The sequence below is a fragment of the Anser brachyrhynchus genome (genome assembly GCF_964034855.1).
Source record: "Anser brachyrhynchus genome assembly, chromosome: 6".
Taxonomy (NCBI): domain Eukaryota; kingdom Metazoa; phylum Chordata; class Aves; order Anseriformes; family Anatidae; genus Anser; species Anser brachyrhynchus.
In genome coordinates this window covers 30948547-30966095 of record NC_137700.1, presented here as the reverse complement: position 1 = coordinate 30966095, position 17549 = coordinate 30948547, and the positions used below count along the sequence as shown (strand labels likewise).

The 17549-nt window shown below is 48.1% G+C and overlaps 1 protein-coding gene across 1 annotated transcript in view; it reads right to left on the bottom strand.

Annotated features, from left to right (window-relative positions):
• The window catches only part of FBXW4 (F-box and WD repeat domain containing 4), a 59349-nt gene that overhangs the window by 1749 nt on the left and 40051 nt on the right, over positions 1–17549 (bottom strand). Inside the window, 1 exon segment of the mRNA XM_080598229.1 lies at positions 12142–12207. Within this exon segment, the coding sequence (XP_080454355.1) occupies positions 12142–12207 (66 nt within the window).

Sequence of the window (17549 nt, the reverse complement as noted above, 5' to 3'; positions counted from 1 at the left end):
CCTAGGAAGCAATTCTCAACTTAGTCAAACTCCAGGTAATCTACAACAGCCATTTACCTGGTCAACCCCATCCCATCCTCTGTCCACCGGGGTATTTCCCAGTGTTTTTGACGCATGGCTCAGATCCACAGGCACATCAGACTTCCCTGTCTTAAGCAGCTGTGGCTGCTCTTCCCACCCCCTTCAGTCACTCTGCATGCTGCAAACCCCTTATCTGGGGCTGAACATCTCTGGAGATGACTTCCCAGAGGCTCGTCTCCCCACTGCCCTTTTACATTCCTTGCTTGCTGCAAAAGAGCAAAAGCAAGATCTCCATGAAGCTCAAAGCCAGATGTTTTGTGGCCGTATCACTCAGCTGCTTCTTCCTGTGCAGAACCAGCAGCTGGATGGTGCTGGTGAGGGACCACTCCAAAAGGACCCTCCCTGTCAGGCTGGGAGAAGAAGTTTGGGTCCCCTTCCTTGGCCTTATGAATTTGCACCTTGCCACACACACCCTGTCCCCTGTAACACTCCAACTGCCCCAGCAGACAATCTGCCCAGCTGCTTGAGATGGCCACCTCTTGCAAACCCTCCTTTTCTTCCTCCTCCTCACACCCTTTAAATCAAAACCGCTGGGCACAATGAACCTCGAAGCACCTGCTTTTGAAACCCTGCTGCACGGCCACCCTCTCCAACAGGCTCTTGGTTCTCAGGACAATGAAGCGGTCCTGAAAGCCGACAGCACGGACCCCGTGGTGGGGTCACTCCCAGCATCTCCCCCCATTATTTTGTTACTTTCTGCTCCTTGATCCAGCATCACACAGTTCTGAGGCACATCGCCAAATGCCTTAATTCTGTCTGTAATCTGGGCTAAAGCCCTCGTCGGGGGATAAAGACCACACAAAAGGAGAAATAGAGTCCCAGGAGATGTTAAAACAAGTAAACACCTTTGTGTCAGGAGAGAGAAATCGCTGATAAAGCAGATTAGCGCCTCGAGCCCTGGTGTCCCCAGATCAGAAGGCGAGCCCTGGCCGATCTTTGCAGCCAGCACGCTTCTATGATCACAGAGCTGGCGGCATGCTGGGGCCAGCCTGTTTCCCCACAGTCACTCTCCAAAGAGCAGATTATGTAGAATAACAATTTCTTTGTGGCTGTGTAATTCCCTCCGTGACCGTGGCTGTGGGCAGCTACATTGGCCCTTGATGCCAGGGCCCTAGCAACCATTTAGAGAGGCCAACCAGCCCTAGCAATGGCCCCCCCGTGCAAACCTCTCGGACAAGCTTTAACATCAAGTGCATGAATTAATCCCCCCCAACACGAATCCAGGGGTGCTGGCTTATTGGACTTTGTCTTTCTCCAGGCAAGGGATCGGGGGGATTCCAGGCTTCAGCCCTTTGCAACCTTCTCACAACGCGTTAACCCTTGGAGGGTTACTCGCGGCCCAACCTAGCTGCACCTGTACGTACGTCGGGAGCTTGAAGCGTCTGCGGTCCGAGCGCTGGGAGTGAGAGCTGTGGGCTTTGGCTGAGGGCGAGAGGTCCTCAGGCATCACCACAGCGTGACAGGGCTGGGCACCTCTGAGCTCTGGCACTGCCCTGCTCCTCCAAACGCACCGACCCACTCCATCTGCTGCAACGCCAGCAGAACAGACAGACAGGCAGACACACAGCCCTTCTCAAGACCTCCACACGACCTTCTTGATCCTGTGAGTTGGATGCGTGGCCAAGAGTCCAAAGACATACAACGGAGGTATGAGGCAGAGTCAGCTGCTCTCCCAAACAAGAGTCCGTGGCCTACCTGAAGAAACCAGGAGGATGGGCAGCGTGAGGGCCACACAGCCAGCAGCACAGCTGGTGAACAACCCCTGCTATATGGCTGAAGCCTGGTTGTGTTATTTCCACTCCATCGTTTTCCCTGCTAACACAACTTCAATATGCAAAGGACTAAGCGTGCTCAGAGGGAGGGGCACCCTGCTAAGGAAAGGTAGCAGGATGCTGAAGCACACCCAGGGATATTTAACCTGCTGGGACCAGCTCTCTTCCTCTCAGGCACCTGAAATGGGTGTCCTCACAATCTCCCACTTCTGGCAAGCTCCCATGACATCCAAAGCAAGCCTGGCCACACAGAAGCTTGTCTTCCACCTCCCAGACCAGGCTTCAGGTTGCAGTGCTGAAAGATGGCAGCAACTTTTATTGGCAGGTTGGAGGCCTCCAAGTGAAAAATTTCAGCATCAAAGAACCCCAGAGACAAGAGAAACCAGAGAGCCTGAATTCCTGCTTTCAGAAATTTCTGTGCAGCGCTGACCACCACCCAGGCGCCTTTCTCCCCGTGTTTCACACCTCATCACAGTGGTACCCAAGCATCCCAGCAATCAGCCACAACTGTTTTCCTCCCTCCGCTTCTCTTTCCAGACTAGGTAACAGAAAAGAAAGAAAAAAAAAAGAAAACACACCAAGATTAACTTGTCTTAGTGGGCAGAAAAGGAGCACAGATACTTGCAAGCCACTGCAGCAAGGCAAACCTCGTTTTGCTGGTTTGTTAATCGGTTCAATTCTCCTGCCCCAAGAACAGGTCAGCCAAGACAGCTTTCAGCTGGGAGGCCCAGCACCTGCGTACAGCAGCGGTCCTTCAGCAGTTTACAGGAACAACACATTAGTTGCTACAGCAAAGAACTTATAACCTGACACCAGGGGAAAATCACACTGTGCTGCACACTGGGCACGTACACCAGAAGACCTAATAGCTTTGGCATGGGTGCACTTAAATTGATAAAGATACTGAACGTGATTAATATTTCCCTCATTTTTCAGCAGATTAAGGCGTCTCTGGCCCAGCAGTCCCAGGAAACAGGCCACCATGCTGAGCTAGCTCCACATCCTCCTAGCACATGCAGCCATGCTGAGCCTATGGAAGGAAATGCTCTGCAATCACAAGCCTACCAGCGTAGGGGTCACAAGTTAGTATCCATAAATTCTCCATTATCGCATCTGCTCCTTGCCCTCAAAGCCCAGTCCACAACGGCTTCTACTTCCTAAGAAGCAAAACCCACAGTTAATCCTTGAAAAGCCAAAAAGGATCAAGATAACTCATCAAGGAACCAAAAAAAAAAAACAACAGTAGATTCACTGGCACATCACTGATAGTTCTCTGACAACTTACACGAGCAGAAGACAACTGCTCAAAGAGGCATAGAAAAGATCACCAAATGTCATGAAGTTGAAGCCACCTACAGCCTCCCAGGCCACAATGATCATTTGTGTGACTGTAAAACCCCAGGATTTCCCCGAGACCCCACTGATAGCTGGAACCCTGAAGTCTGTACCTCCATCCCTGCACCCTGCCCAATTGCTGCAGGTCTTGGCCAGCTCTCTCTGATGGACACGAACTACGATCCAAAAGCTGGGTTGAAGCAATAAACGCTTTTCTCCCCACCCTCAATTTTTGGCGACCCTGATTCACTAGCACTGATATTGACAAATGTGCAGCAAACAAATTTAGCATTAAGTGCCTTCTAGGAAACTGCTGAATTCAGAACATCTGCTGAAAACAGAGACGCCTGAATTTGAGGACATACTCATTTTCTCTGGAAACCTCATCTGTGAGCTGTGATCATCCATCAAAGAAGAGAAGCTGTTGTGCATAAGCAGGCAACGATTCAGAAACAAAGCAATGCTCTACACTCATATTTTAGCCCCAGTAACTACTTCCAACAAGCCAGCTGGGAAATATTTACTGGGGAAAAAAATACCAAGAAATATTTACTGAAAAGAGCACTGTTCAGTTCAAAACAGTGGGATATTTGAACTGAGCACCAAATAGAGAAAGGAAACACAACCCATTTAAAGACAATTATCTGGAGGTGCAGCATTTGTGCAACTCCTGTCATCCAACTTGGAGAGAGCACCAAAACCAAAGGGAAGAGCTCAGCTGTTGTCTCTTCCAGGTGCTTTACAGCTGGGGCTGAGGCACCCAGGGGATGCAGCAGCTTATGCTAAGGGAAGGACTTGGTCAAACAACATTTATAATGCACATAGGGAGAAGGAAAAGAAGCTTTTGCTCCTTGGCAAAGCGATTCTTCACATAGTTATCCTAACCCAAGGTTACTCCCGTGCTTAGCCAAGGTTACTAAATCCTGCAGGGAGGTGTGGATTGGGGAATTTTGGGGGCGCAGCTCCATGTGAAATGGTTCTGAGACGCCATTATAAGTGATTTTCGGGAGAAATGCCTCTCTCAAGCTTCCCCAGTGCAGCTGAAGGGCCTTGAGGCAGTAGGGGGGAATGACACCAACGACGGTATGAGATTGTGTCAGGGGGAAGAGACAGAAGAGGGAGTTTTGCCTTCTTTTCTTCTGCTTTCTCTGAATTGGCCCACACACGCTTTAAATGGTCCAATAAAAAGATACAATTTCTTTACCTTTCCAGCTCTGAGACCCTGTGAGTTTTTGTTGTTCGGGTTCCCGTAAGGTTAAGTTCAGAGGATAAACTGACACGCTGGGCTATGGGAAAAAGGCAGTTTCTTCAAATAAAGCCACAACGGTGCAAAAGAGACCCTGCTGGGGCTTTTATTTGGGAAAACAAACAGAAATGGCACCAAGCCCTTCTGCTTTACGAACCAATTTAACTATAAAACCAATGTTCTCCCTCTCGGGGGTGAGGAGGGGAGAGAGACAGGACATGACAATAGTCCAAAACCTTGGAGAGAAAAAAAATAAAAAGATAGGACAAAAAAGGTTGTCTGTCCCCTTTTCTTTCTTGTCCATGGCTCCTTTTCTTAGCACACGTGTGTTCTTGTAAAAACGATTAGATTGCAATTTGTATAACATGGTGACCCCCAAATTCAGACATTTAACCCCTTTTCTCTGCAAAGAATGTCAAGAATGTCTTCTCTGTCTTTCTTTCCAACAGGAGGAGTAGGGGGGAATTCTCTCAAACTGTGATTTCTTGGGGGAAGAGAAAAAGAAGGAGGCAAGGAAAAGAAGCAGGGAATTCTCAAAGCCTCTCGCCTTTCGCCCCACTTGTGTGGGAACAGGCGGCTGTATTGCTCCCTTTCTGGACAGAGCTCTGCAGGTCTCCTTTAGTGGGGAGACAAAAAAATGGAGAGTCCAAATCAAAACAAAGCCATCTGTTTAAATGAGCTACCGCTAGCCAGTGGCAGAGGGGGTTCCTCATTCACTCCTTCCCATTCTTCTCTCTTGCCTCTGTTGATTCTCTCTCAACCCAGGGAAAAATAAAGATTGCTTTTGCTTTGCCTCAGAGGGATGAAACTGATTGATGCGTTTGGAGTGTCCAGCCCCCACCCACGCTCTCCAATTGTTTGGGGCCTTGTAAAGTTGTCATAAATACGCCTGAACAGGAGTGCAAAGGCCACAGCATGCCCTGGACATGCACACATCCAAAGGGCAGGAGCTGGCCTCATGCTCAACCACAGCGTGAGAGGGCCAAGACCGCAATGGGTACGAAAAGATCAAGGATAAACACCTGTATGTTCTTCTTCTTATGATGGTCTTACTTTTAGAGTAAGATGCACCAGAGCCCTTTTAACAAAAGGAAGGCAGACGTCCAGCTTATGTAATGGAGGGTCAAGAAAGATGATGTTTAAAAATAAATGGATAAATCAGTAAAGAACCACAAGGCCCCAAACTGTTTTGAGAAGGCATGCATACCACGAGAAATAAGTTGCACAGTAAGACCGAAGCTATCCATTATAAACAAAAGAGACGGAGCTCTGAACACTACAAAACTGCTAAGGGGAGCAGTCATCCAGGAGAGAGCCACTTAAGAGGCTCCCTGCAGCAGCCAGCCTCCTCCAGCACTGGCTCAAGTAGTTGGCTGGAGACCCGCCGTCCTGCTGCCAACAACGCCCGAGATCTCAGAGCAAGGGAATCAAATCCTACGGTTCTGAGCTGCAGAACTGGGGCAGGAATCTCCTTCCAGCCTTGTCAAGGGATTAATTCATGCCTGAAGGCAGGAGACCTGTTTACCTCTAGTCTTGCTCCTCAAGTCATAAGTGGGACCGGCAGCTCAGTGAAGAAGGATCTGCTTTTACTTTGCCTAGATCAACATCTAGACTCTTCATCTGGCCTACCTTACTGCAGAGGGAGCGGATCCCAAGAACCAAATTAGAAATCTAAAGACAGTCATTGTGTCAAACTGATTTAATATGAACAGACCACAAAAGGGTTTGCCTGAAGACTAATTCTGACTAATAACTGAAGACTTCAGTCTGTCACCTCACCAACCTTTTTCCCTTGAATTTTAGGGAGAAGGCACAGCTTTTATGTTCTCAATTAAACAAAGGACATATAAATAGGAAAACTCAAAACCGATGCTTCAAAAAGAGTAAACAAAGCTGTCTGTGGAGGGGATGGGGAAACAGCATAGGAAAAGAGAACAAGCAGCCATCTGAGGAAGGGCAGTTACCTGTGGATCGTCCCACTGCAGTGAGTGGAGGCAGTAGAGGGCTCACATTTGTTTTCACTTATCTGAGGCAAAAACAGCCCAGAAAGCTGTTTAGCTCACTGTTGGACAAGTCTTGAATCAGTTATTGTGATTTAAAGACTCTGTTCAGTCAGAACAGAAATTCTGAGAAAGAAATCCAAGCCTAAAAGGAGTGTGTTGCCTTTTTCCCCACAAAACCTACTGAGATTTCTTGGCAAGAAAGATTATTCATGTGACAAATCCATAGAAAAACAAGGCAGGAGAGGGGATTCTGCGTCTAGAGCATGGTATTATGAGTCCTCTGCCCCCCAAATCCTGTGAAACTCTTAGTGCTAGGATAATATTTTCTATCACTCATCTCTCCTGTTCCCACTCAGATAACCACCCACTACTCTGTGACTTGATAAATCCAGTTTAAATGCCTGGATGAAGCAGACTCCCCGCCCTTCTTGGAGATGGTTACCTTTCCTTTCAATTTAGGAACTTCAGTTCTGAATCTGTTTGCTTCCCTTCACCCAAACATGCCTCTGTCATTAAATTAAAGGGTCTCAAACTTGTTGAAACCTCAGAGTTCAAAGTGGTGGAAAGAATCTTCTGTAGAACTTGCTTTAGAGCACAGCACTAAGAAATCTACTTGTGCACCTTAGGCAGTATCTATATAAAAAGCTTCCGTCAAAATATTTAGCAAGCTTTATAACCAAGAGCTACACCTGCAGATTCTCATTTCATTATCTACTTCCACATGCAGAAAATCTGAGTATGGCAAGACACAAAACCAAGAAGGACTGGACTTAATCAGGAAAGGATCAGCAGTGATCATCATCTACCATTAGCTCCCGCATGGCTTACGAACCTCATCCAGCAGTCAGGAAAAGAAGTCATCCCTTAAAACTACTAAGTACACAGTCAAGCCTGGACCAAAATCTGCTTTGGGTCCATGGCTGCAGAACTTAGCACTGATGGTGCACAGGACACAACCAAGGCACTCGATGCTACATAGCACGCAGCTGTCAGATTACACTTGCTGCTTAAGAATGGCACAGGGAGCAAGCAGAAGCTTTAAAGCTCTCCCTCCTTGTTGACAACTGCGCTCAAGTTCCTTCATTCAATAGGTTTAAAGAGCCACCAAAGTGGATGCAGATGAACGTAGCGATTTGAGAGACAGCAACTAATTCTTGCCCCCCCTACTTCACAGACAGACAGACACAACCTAGCGAGGGTCCCATGGAAACACATACCAGAGATCAAGCAGCAGCAAGTTAACAACCTTCAGCCAGCTGCTTACGCTGGCAGTGCTTATGCCGTCTCTCAGAAAGACCCCGATGCAATAGCACTAGAGGCAAATATGGATTACTAACCTGCTCAGCAGCTGCCCGGCTGCCCTGAATGACACCTCCCCACCCCTCTGCTGAGGGCACCAGCCACACACCTGAATCTCCCTTCTCTTCCACTCCCAAGCCACTTTCATGAATCCTCTGCCTCCCACCTCCCCAAAACCTGCAGACATCAAAGGCACCTGCCTTGAACACCTGAAGAGCAGGGGGGGTCTGGCGGTCAAGAAATGCAACTCTGTATCTTCCCCTTCCACGCACTCTTATTTTTTTTTCCCCCCCATCCCTTTGAAAAAGGTGGCAGAGATAAATGGAGAACAAAGAAACAAGAAAAAGCCCCAGCTTTGGCCCACACCCTGCCTATTACTTAAGGGGGAAGGAACTCTTCCGAAAGAGGAGGAAAAAAATGTGCTCAGACACAATGGCTCAAAAGGCCAGGCAGCAAACCGGGCCACTTTGTACTGCTAACAAGGGAAACCTAATTACAGGAAGAGGGCAAAGAGGGACAGATAAAAGGGATACAAAATTTCAACATCTGTTGCCATAAAGGGATAAGAAGTGGGGAAACGCAAAGTGTCAGTTTGGTGTCAGTGACGGCGTAAAGCCACTTTCAAAGGGCTCGGGAGAGGGAGAAAAACTGGACAAGAAATTAGAGGGTTCTTAAAAAAAAAAAACACACTGCCAAAAATGCTTTCAAAAGGGGGGAGGAGATGGACAAAGAGTGGATATTTAAAAGGTAGAGGATCTGGGGTGGCTTGGAGGGCACAACTAAGTTTGGCTCAGTTTACACAAGGGCTCTTGTGCCCTGCGCCTGTCCCGTTGTGTCACAGGGAAGGACAATGTAGGACTTGTGCACTCCAAGTGTTTACAGCTCGAGGGCTACCATAGCAGATCACCGGTCCACTTCAAACATCAGGCTTGGCAGAACAGCTCCAAGAGCCGCTTCAGTGCGAGATCCAGAGTATCCTACCTTGAGGAGAAGCATCTCTGACAGGGGTGTTTGGCTCCTAAAGACATTCAGAGCACCACGGTAGGCTGGGGAGCCTCTGCAGGCAAGGGACAAATGCTGGCTTTGGAGCTGTTTCCAGAGGTGTCACTCTCCTCTCCCAGGCAGTTAGGAGACAGGTCAGACTCTCAAATGAGACATGAGGTGGAAGAGAATGAGGAACAGGATCTGAAGAAAGTTTCCTTCTCTCTTGCTTGCCATTAATGGACTGTCTTGCTAAGACACACGCTAACACTCCCAGACAAGACAGGAAGGTCCAAGCAGAGAAAGACAGGTGCACAAGGAATAGAGGAACATGACCAGCAAGAGGGGCAGCTGCCATCATATCCCTTACTCCTACAGAGAGCCAAGGGATCTTGCAAGAGGCCAAGGAGTCAGCACGACCTGAGACTTGATGCAAGGACACAGGTGGCCCATACTGCTGATCTTTCTCCTTTCCTGTGCAGACCTCTAATCATCTAAGTTATTCACAGCCCCCTCAAAAACACACACCTTGATCCTGAGTAGCAGTAAGCACACAGCATCTTCCCCCACATCTAAAGGCAATCAGATGGCACAATGTAGCATCTGTGGGATATATCCTCCAGAGGTGCAGCTAGTCAGCTTCAAAAGAAAAAGAAGAAAAAAAAGTTCTCCTTCATTACAGGAGAAAGGGCCAGGTGTAGCAGCAGCTGGAATTTCAGCCATCAGAGACAGTGTCTTGGCATTACGCAGTCATTCCCCTGCTTTCGACTCCCTTTGACAATTGCTTGTTGCTGCCTGTTCCAGCTTTGATCCAACACCATCATGAGCAGAGTCAGAAATGAAAGACAGTTGTGGGGGTGGGATGCAGCAAGAGGCATTTCCTTTCCCCACTAAAAATCTCCTTGCCTCCCAACCCAACCAGCCTTTCTCAAAGCCCACGACATGTTTCCAGGTGAAGACATTATCCCTTTCCTCTCAGAGGGATGAGAATGGCTGCCCCAGGGTCAGGGAACAGCGAAGGTCATAAATACGAAAACACACCATGACCAACAGCTACAAGCACTAGCCAAGGACTTATCTGGCCTGGAACTAAGAAGATCAGTACACAAAAGGTTATTTAAGCTTTAAATCCTTTTGTAGCATGTTCCAGCGCTCAGCTGCTGGGGGAAAAGACCACCTACCCAAGGGAAGAGAATGCCACAGAAACTGCTGCAGTGTTACACACCCCTCCATGTACCAGCTAACTAAACTAACTCTGGGGTCTTAGCACCAAATACCAAAGCGGTGCTAAGGATCCTATAGTTTTATGGAATGTCTTAAGCATCACTCTCCTCTGCATCATTCTTTTGACAGAAGTTGCCTGGATTCTGCTCTTAGGGATACATTCTTGCCACGTTCAGTCTCTGTGGGTCAGATGTTGGCTCTTCATGACCACAAGGAAGGGGCAAGCACCTCACTGGGAGGGCCTGGATAGAGCCTGGATGCATCTGCATGATGTTATCAAGACACATGAGGCATAGGAAGAGTTTTTCAGTCCTGTATAGCTCTAAGATTTTGAGTTTCTATGTCATGCTCCCAATTCCAGAGTCTCAGCACGGAGACAATATGCACAAGCCCCAAAGGAAGAAATCAGCATTTCCCTCTAAGATTGCTTCTAGCGACCACCTAAGGCTTTGAAAAAGTGTCTAAAGCTTTGCTGGGAAGAAGAACCATTTATGGAGAAGCCAAGACCTGCAAGGACAGCTCCGTACTCCTTCACTATGAACGATCACATCAGGCTTCACATGCTAGCTTCCCGGCAGTACTCCTTCCCCAGCCTCCTGCCCTGCACGTGCTGACAAGACTCCCGGCTCGTGCACAGGTCCCCAGAGAGGAAAAGCCCCAGTGGCATGGTGCATTCCAGCTGTGACAGGTGAAGAGGGAAGAATAAGTTTGACACTCCAGCCATCGCAACAGAGGCCCAGTAGCCTAGATTGCCTTGGCTTTTTTATTTGGCTGTCACTCAGGCTTTGACATTATTGAAAGATCAAACTCCGTTGTGCCTGTTCATTACCTTAATCCTATTTTCTACACAGCTTTATTATCTCTTCAGGCTTCCTTGGGAGAGGCTGTGGGGCAGGGGGAGAGGGTTGCCTGTCTCCTCAATTCTGTCAGATGCCTCTATTGAAGAATTGCCAGGGACATGATGGGCAGGGGTATCACAGCACAGCCTGTATCCTTCTGGGGTACTCCAGGCACCACTGGACTACGTCACCAGAAACATTTGTCAAAGCTGAATGCACCGGGGCTGTCTTTCCCACTCTAGTTTGTCCTTTGCAGGATGCACCTTTTGCCAACCCTTTACTTTTATTACTTCAGAGAGAAAAAAACAAACTGCTGTATATTTCTAGTTGATGTAGTAGACTCAGACAATCTAAACTACGTAAACTATAGATTAGAAGACAACTGGCCCCAGACCAGCCCTGCATCCCCACCAATCTTCCTGTACCTCCTTTCCCCAAATACAGCCCTGCTGACACCTCTTGGGCCCCTTCTGTCATTGTCCCCCACACCCCTCCCCTCCCAGACCTCACCAGCTCTCCTTAATCCTGACAGCACTCCCTTGATAATCTATCTGTGCTGTGCCACTCCTACCCAGAGCATACCAGTCCTGGAAAGTTGAGCTGCCGTTCAATAATCCTGCCAAATATTTGCTATCTGTCCATCATTACACAAAGACCCGCAGGCTAAGGGTTTCAAATTTGTCAGCAGTTGAGTTTCGCATCAGGATTTGAGCCCGACATTTCCCCGGTTGTTAAGGTCAGCACCTTTACCAAACAGGAACTTCTCAGTGGCCCCAAAGCAGAGGCCACAACAATTAACCTCCAATGCTTATTAAGACAGGGAGAAGACAACATGTCTAAGTCATTTCAGCAGATAACCCGTTGCCACCCCTCACCTCCCTGAGCTACCAGAAACACCAGCCAGGAAAAGATGACTGTAGTTACTGCATTCCCATCTGACTTCTCAGCACCATGGACAAGTTTGCAAATGGAAGGATGCAGGTCACGTTCCTCTCCCCTCTAACTCAGCTTAAAGCATCAGCTGAGACAGATGCAAAGGAAGTTGTAATGGGTGTGTTCTGACTGTACATGGGTAGTGAGAAGAAACCAGATACAACAGAAGCATCTTCATCGGGTATCGAGGATGGCTGTGCCATAAACTGGGAGAGAAAAGTGGAGCTGCTCCCTGCTGAACTAGAACCAGCCCACCACACACCTTTCCACGTCAGCTTGGTTTTCATTCCCCTAACATCTCATGCTTAAACGTCTCTTGCCTTTACAGCTGAAAAGAACGATCCTATGGCATCTCCAACACTGCATTTCTCATTGATACTTACCTCTCCCTAGCCAAGTCCCTCCCCGTAACCTGGAAGCTCACTCACCTCTCAAAGTCCCAGATTCTCAGAGGCGAGGTGTGTCCACAGCAGGCTGTCCCCGTCACAAATGAGCTGTTCAAAAACAAAACAAACAAAAACACTTACTAATCCTCCTGTTCTGAGGAAAGAGCGTGAGCAAGACAGAGAAACACAGGCTACAAGGCAGGCTTTGAATTCTGGTTCAAGACTATTTCAGTACGTTCCATCACATTTCACAAGGGCAGGCAGCAGCAGAGGGAGAGGTGCTCCAGAGCGCTCTCGGTAGCTGGACTGAGCTTCCCAGATGCAGCAGGTCACAGCTGCCGAGAACTGGCATGACATAAAGATGTATTTGCATGCGTGGATGGAAAGCCTAAAAGAGGAACAGCTGTAAATTGCAGTGATGTTTTCTAAATTTCACTGTACACAGGACATTTCATATACCGTCAGTGCTGTCAGCTGCAGAAACACCCCATGGAAAATTCCCCATTACTTTTCAATTCATGTCATGTCACATACAACTTTCCGGCACAGTCATGAATTGGCTGCAGCATCACTGGCCCAACGAATCACAGAATGGAGGTCTCCCATCCAACCTGCTCAAAGTAAGGCCAATTTCAAAGCCGGATCAGGATGCCTTCTCTTTGCTTAACCACTCTCTACCAGAGGCAGCAATATTTGTCTCAGTTCACACTTTCCAGCAGGGCCAGTTCCAAAGAACTCTTGGTGATGCTGCATCCCTTCTGCGCATGCTGGCTCCAGAGGCTGCCTGACAGTCACTGGCCTCAAACAAATTTTTGAGAGGAACAAATCCTGAAGCTAAAGGAGCAAGAAAATGGGTGCCACAGCTCTCCACATTATACTGCTTGTTTTGTGCCAGCTTCCTATCCTCAGTGCAAACGAGAAACCAGCTCATACAAAGATTTCTAAGTAAACTATAAACGACCTCTCACAAAGCCACATTTATTGCAGCTACTGAGAATAAAATACCAAAACTATGTTTAAGTCGTTGCAACAAGGATAGCACAGATGCAGGAAATGGGGCCTGCTTTAAATAAAAGCTGGCTCTATGCTTTGCCTAAATGTCTTCTGCAGCATGACAGAGGGGATGGCAGCTCAAAGAGGAAAGCAAAATACAGAAATGTATCATGTCTGTAAAAACAGCGGTTTTTAAACATTTTGTTGATCCCCTACAGCGTTCTTCCTTTTGAAGTCAGACGGTTTCTCCAAGCCTCTAATGTAGTGGGAATGGATTTGTGTACTGTACTTCAGTGAGATGCACTCCTGGTGTTAGGAGGCATCCAGCAGCAAGGCAGTGAACACGCACTCAACTTGATCAAAGCCAGAGAAGTCATGTGGAAGCCAGGCCAGAACTCAGGACTCTTTTTACTCCCAGCTCCACGTTTTAGCTGAGCAATTGGTTTCTCCAAATCATAAGGCTGAAGGCAGCTATCACCAAACCATCTCAAAGAGCTACAGGAACCGAGAACTACAGCTACCAAGGCTGCTTTTTTGCTGGTTACAGCCCTCCTCCCTACGCTCACGTACCTGGGGGTGTCCACACAAGTACAGTGACCCTTAGCTGCCCTTTAGGGACAGGCATGGCCTGCAGCACCAGAGCTCTTTCAAAATCTCTCCAACCACAGCTGTTTTACATGCAAAATCCTGGGTTTATTGGCAGCGTACACACACTTGGACCAACGCACCTGTAGCATGGGGCTCTCTGCACGCACATTACTCCATGGAAGTCCCTGACCAAAGTCTGAGAACCAAGGAAAAGTCTCTTTTAAAAGATCATTCCCTTTGCTGGGCAGCAGCCATAAGGGCCAAATAAGAAAGCCTGCAGCATTTTGCACTTGGAAATAGGGTTTTTGCTCAATACCTGCCTTCCCTCCACCAAGCAAAGAACATTCCCCTCTCGCCAACATCTGGCTCAGGTGTAACCAGCAAAAAGGACTCACCCTGACAGCTCACCAGGCAAACCCCATGTCTGGAAAGCAGCACTTTGGTCAGGGAGTCCTTCAGCTACAAAGCTAGGTGTTGGGTTCTGTCCCTCCCTCCCCAAACATAATCCATTAATAACTACTAAAGCCAATTACCGTGGTTAGAAACATAATAGCAGTCAGGGAGTCAGTCAAGCAGGCAATTGGGTGCTTAAGATTTTTCTTTTGGGGGACAAACTGACTTTGTCCCAGCAGAGAACGCCCTCACGTGGGAGACAGGCCCCTTTGTGCAGAAGGTATGCAGCGAGGCTTTGATGGTTGCCACAGGTCTAAATTAGCATGGAGGCACACCAACAGGGAGAGAAAGGTGGGAGGAACAGCAAGGTCTAATCCCTGCTCATGCTGTCAGTCCTGGACTTCAGCTTTCCCTCCTCAGCCCTTATCCCCTACCCCTCCAAAAAAGAAAAAAAAAAAAAAAGGAAAAAAAAACATTAGATGAAGAGATTTCTCTCCAGCACCACATACAGGCCTCAGGGCCACAAACAAGTCTCTTCTGGGTAAAGCTGCCTTCATTCAGTCAACAGGAATTTTCTCTCATACTTCAGCAGGATCAGGTTTGCAAGCCTTATCTTTAAAAGGCTGGAGCCCATTAGCAAGCAAAGATAAGACTTCTCCCAGAAGAGTGGGGCATCTTCACTGCCAGGATTAGAGAGCAGTATTCACAAAACACGCACAAAGAAGTGGTGCCACCGAGAAACTGTCAAAGCCTGGGAGCAAATGGAAGTGGAAGGCTGGATTCCCAGGGCCCCTGAGTCTGGTCTGCAGACAGACAGCTTCAATCCTCAGGCCTCTCAAACTGGGAACCTCAGAGGTGAGGGTTTTGCTCCAAGCAAAAGGGCAACACAAGAAAACTTTGGTAGGTCTGACAACATGCAGATTGGAGCTAAGCACGTAAAGCTTGTCTCCAAAGCCTCTGGAAGTGGAATTGAAACCTTCCACCAGGCTTGCTTCTTTCAGTTTGCCTTTTAACAGGGCTTTTTGTCTTAGAAGCACAGAGCACGCACCGAAAACCTCTGAACTAGAGAAGTGCAATCTCTTCACAGCTGTTCCTGCCAGCTGCCCAAGAGAAATAGCTCAAACTGAGTTGCTAAACAAAACGGTATACAAACTGGACAGCATAACTCTTACTCACTAGCTTAGTAAACGTCATTTATTTTGCCTTCCAGTGCTTTCAGAGTCAGAGATTGAGGAGAGACTAGGCTGGGAAGTGGAAAGCACAAGATAACATATATGTTACCACAGGGATGACCCATGTCTCAAGTACGTGGTACTGCTGTACACAGGCAGTGACCAGATGCATCTATGTACTACACACAAACTGCTGTGCCCAACCTTCAGTCGGGCTTGTAGATGCAGTCTCTTTCCCCACTATGCTCTCCTCTGCCATGTGAAAGCCACCGTGCACCACTTCCATCTCTGTTGTGCCAGAAAGGCTAAGACTTTGCAGAGCATTTAGGCACACATACTCAAAACACTGCCTGTTTTTGTTGTTCAAAGCAAGGCATTTTCCAACTCATCTGATGCTTTGATATTCTTCCCGTTTGAAACTTCCTATTTAGAAATGGCAGGTATTAAAAAAAAAAAAAGGTAAGAAGAAGAAGAATTAGAAAAGACAGCTACTTCTGCTGAAGACAGGCCATCTCTATGCTAGAGAGGAGATATTTCATGAGATCATCCCCCCACAATAGAAGTTGTGCCAGGGGATGGATGACAGAGAGTGTGTATTTTGGCAGTGCTGTTGTCCCTCTGACTGACTTGTGGCCATTGAAGATCCCATGGCATTTCTGGCAACAGCAGTAGTGCTCTGGCTAAAGTTCAGCTGCAACAATCCTATCTATGCCTGCTCCTAAAATACCAACTACCCAGCTTCAACCCACCTGTAGCACCTCTTTACCCCATGCTGGACAGATGTGGAAGAACCATGGGGAAGGAGGTACCTGCACATTAGTCTTTTCTAAAGGATTCTCTTTGTCATGAAGCTGGGAAATGGCTTCAGCTCCAGTGGTGCAAATCCCGTTGTACACTACATACCTTCCTCAACATCAACCCAGCCTTCAGAGTAAGTGCTGCCTGAGCTGGGCATCCCGCAATGCAATGTCATTGAAGGAACCTGGGTGAAACAGGCCCTTTCCAACCTCTTCTCAACTTCCACCGTGCTCAAGGCTTGCGCCCTTCCCCTGTAGTGCAAAGTCCTATTCTGCTCTTCAGAGATTTTGAACCCAGAATCTGCCTGACACATGCAAGAGCCTATTCCTTCCTCTTTGCGTGCTCTCACCCCCTGGAATCGGACGTCGTTGTTCCATTTTGGAGACTATTCTACATGGAGACTCATCGAACCTGGAAACAAAGAAGTTATTACTTGACAGAGCCCCGCAGCTGGGAATGTAGAAGGCGGGGGGAGAGGTGGGGGAGCACCAAGGGAGACAGGACAGGGGGGCTGGCAGCAGCGTTATGAAAGCCATCGACAGAAAGGATCGCTCAAAGATGGGAAACGTTTTTTTTATGGAGTCTCAAGTGGGATGAGAAAAGGAGGAGAAGAGAAAGCAAGGCCAAAACGGAGAGCGGAGCAGAGGAGAGAAAGCAGTTGGTGCCGACGGTGCCGCGGGTTAAGCACACGGGTCTGTGGGTTTGTGTAGCCTTTGATTCAGCACTGACACGCTTTGGCAAGGGAGGCCACCAGAGCTGTCAAATCCTTCACCAACGTGCCCATCAATTGTATTCAGCTCTTCCCGACCCGCACAGGCATTTTAATTACTGTTGGGTAAACTAATTTGTACAAATGAAGGCAACTCTGCCTAATAGAATATGCAAGCTCTCTGACCTCTGACAGGCGATGACACAAGATACAAAGGAGGCAGAGGAAGGCTTTTTATCAGAGCCTTATTACTCTCTATTACTCCAATTAGTTAAGCTCCAGTGCTCCTAATTGGGGGAAAAAATTGCAATTAAATCAATTTTTGATGGGCTGAAAGTGGGTTACCGAACCGCCCTGCCTGTGAAACACTGATATTATAGCAGCAAAGGTCAAAGTCTTTGTCGGCACCTGTGGGGCCCCCACCTCCCCTCTCTAAGCCCCTCTGTGCCCCCCCCAACACACACACGCAGCTCGCTAGGGCGAATCATTAGAACATGTCATGTCTTATCGCGGCCGCCAGCATCCCGCTAACCTCATCGGTTGACATCATTACAGAAGGTAACTCCTCCAGCATGAATACAGTGCTAAGGTCACACAAACTTGATGGAGCCCCCGCTGAAGAGCCCGGGAGGCTGGGGAGCAGATGCAACAGTAGCAACATTGTGAAGGGGAGAGAAGGGGGTAGGACGCTCGGCACGGGGAGTTTCGGCACCTCCAGCGCGAGGCTTCTCCGGCAGAGCAGATGCACACAAAGGGAGAGGGATGGAGACAGCGAGGGGGAGCAGGTGCTCCTTTGC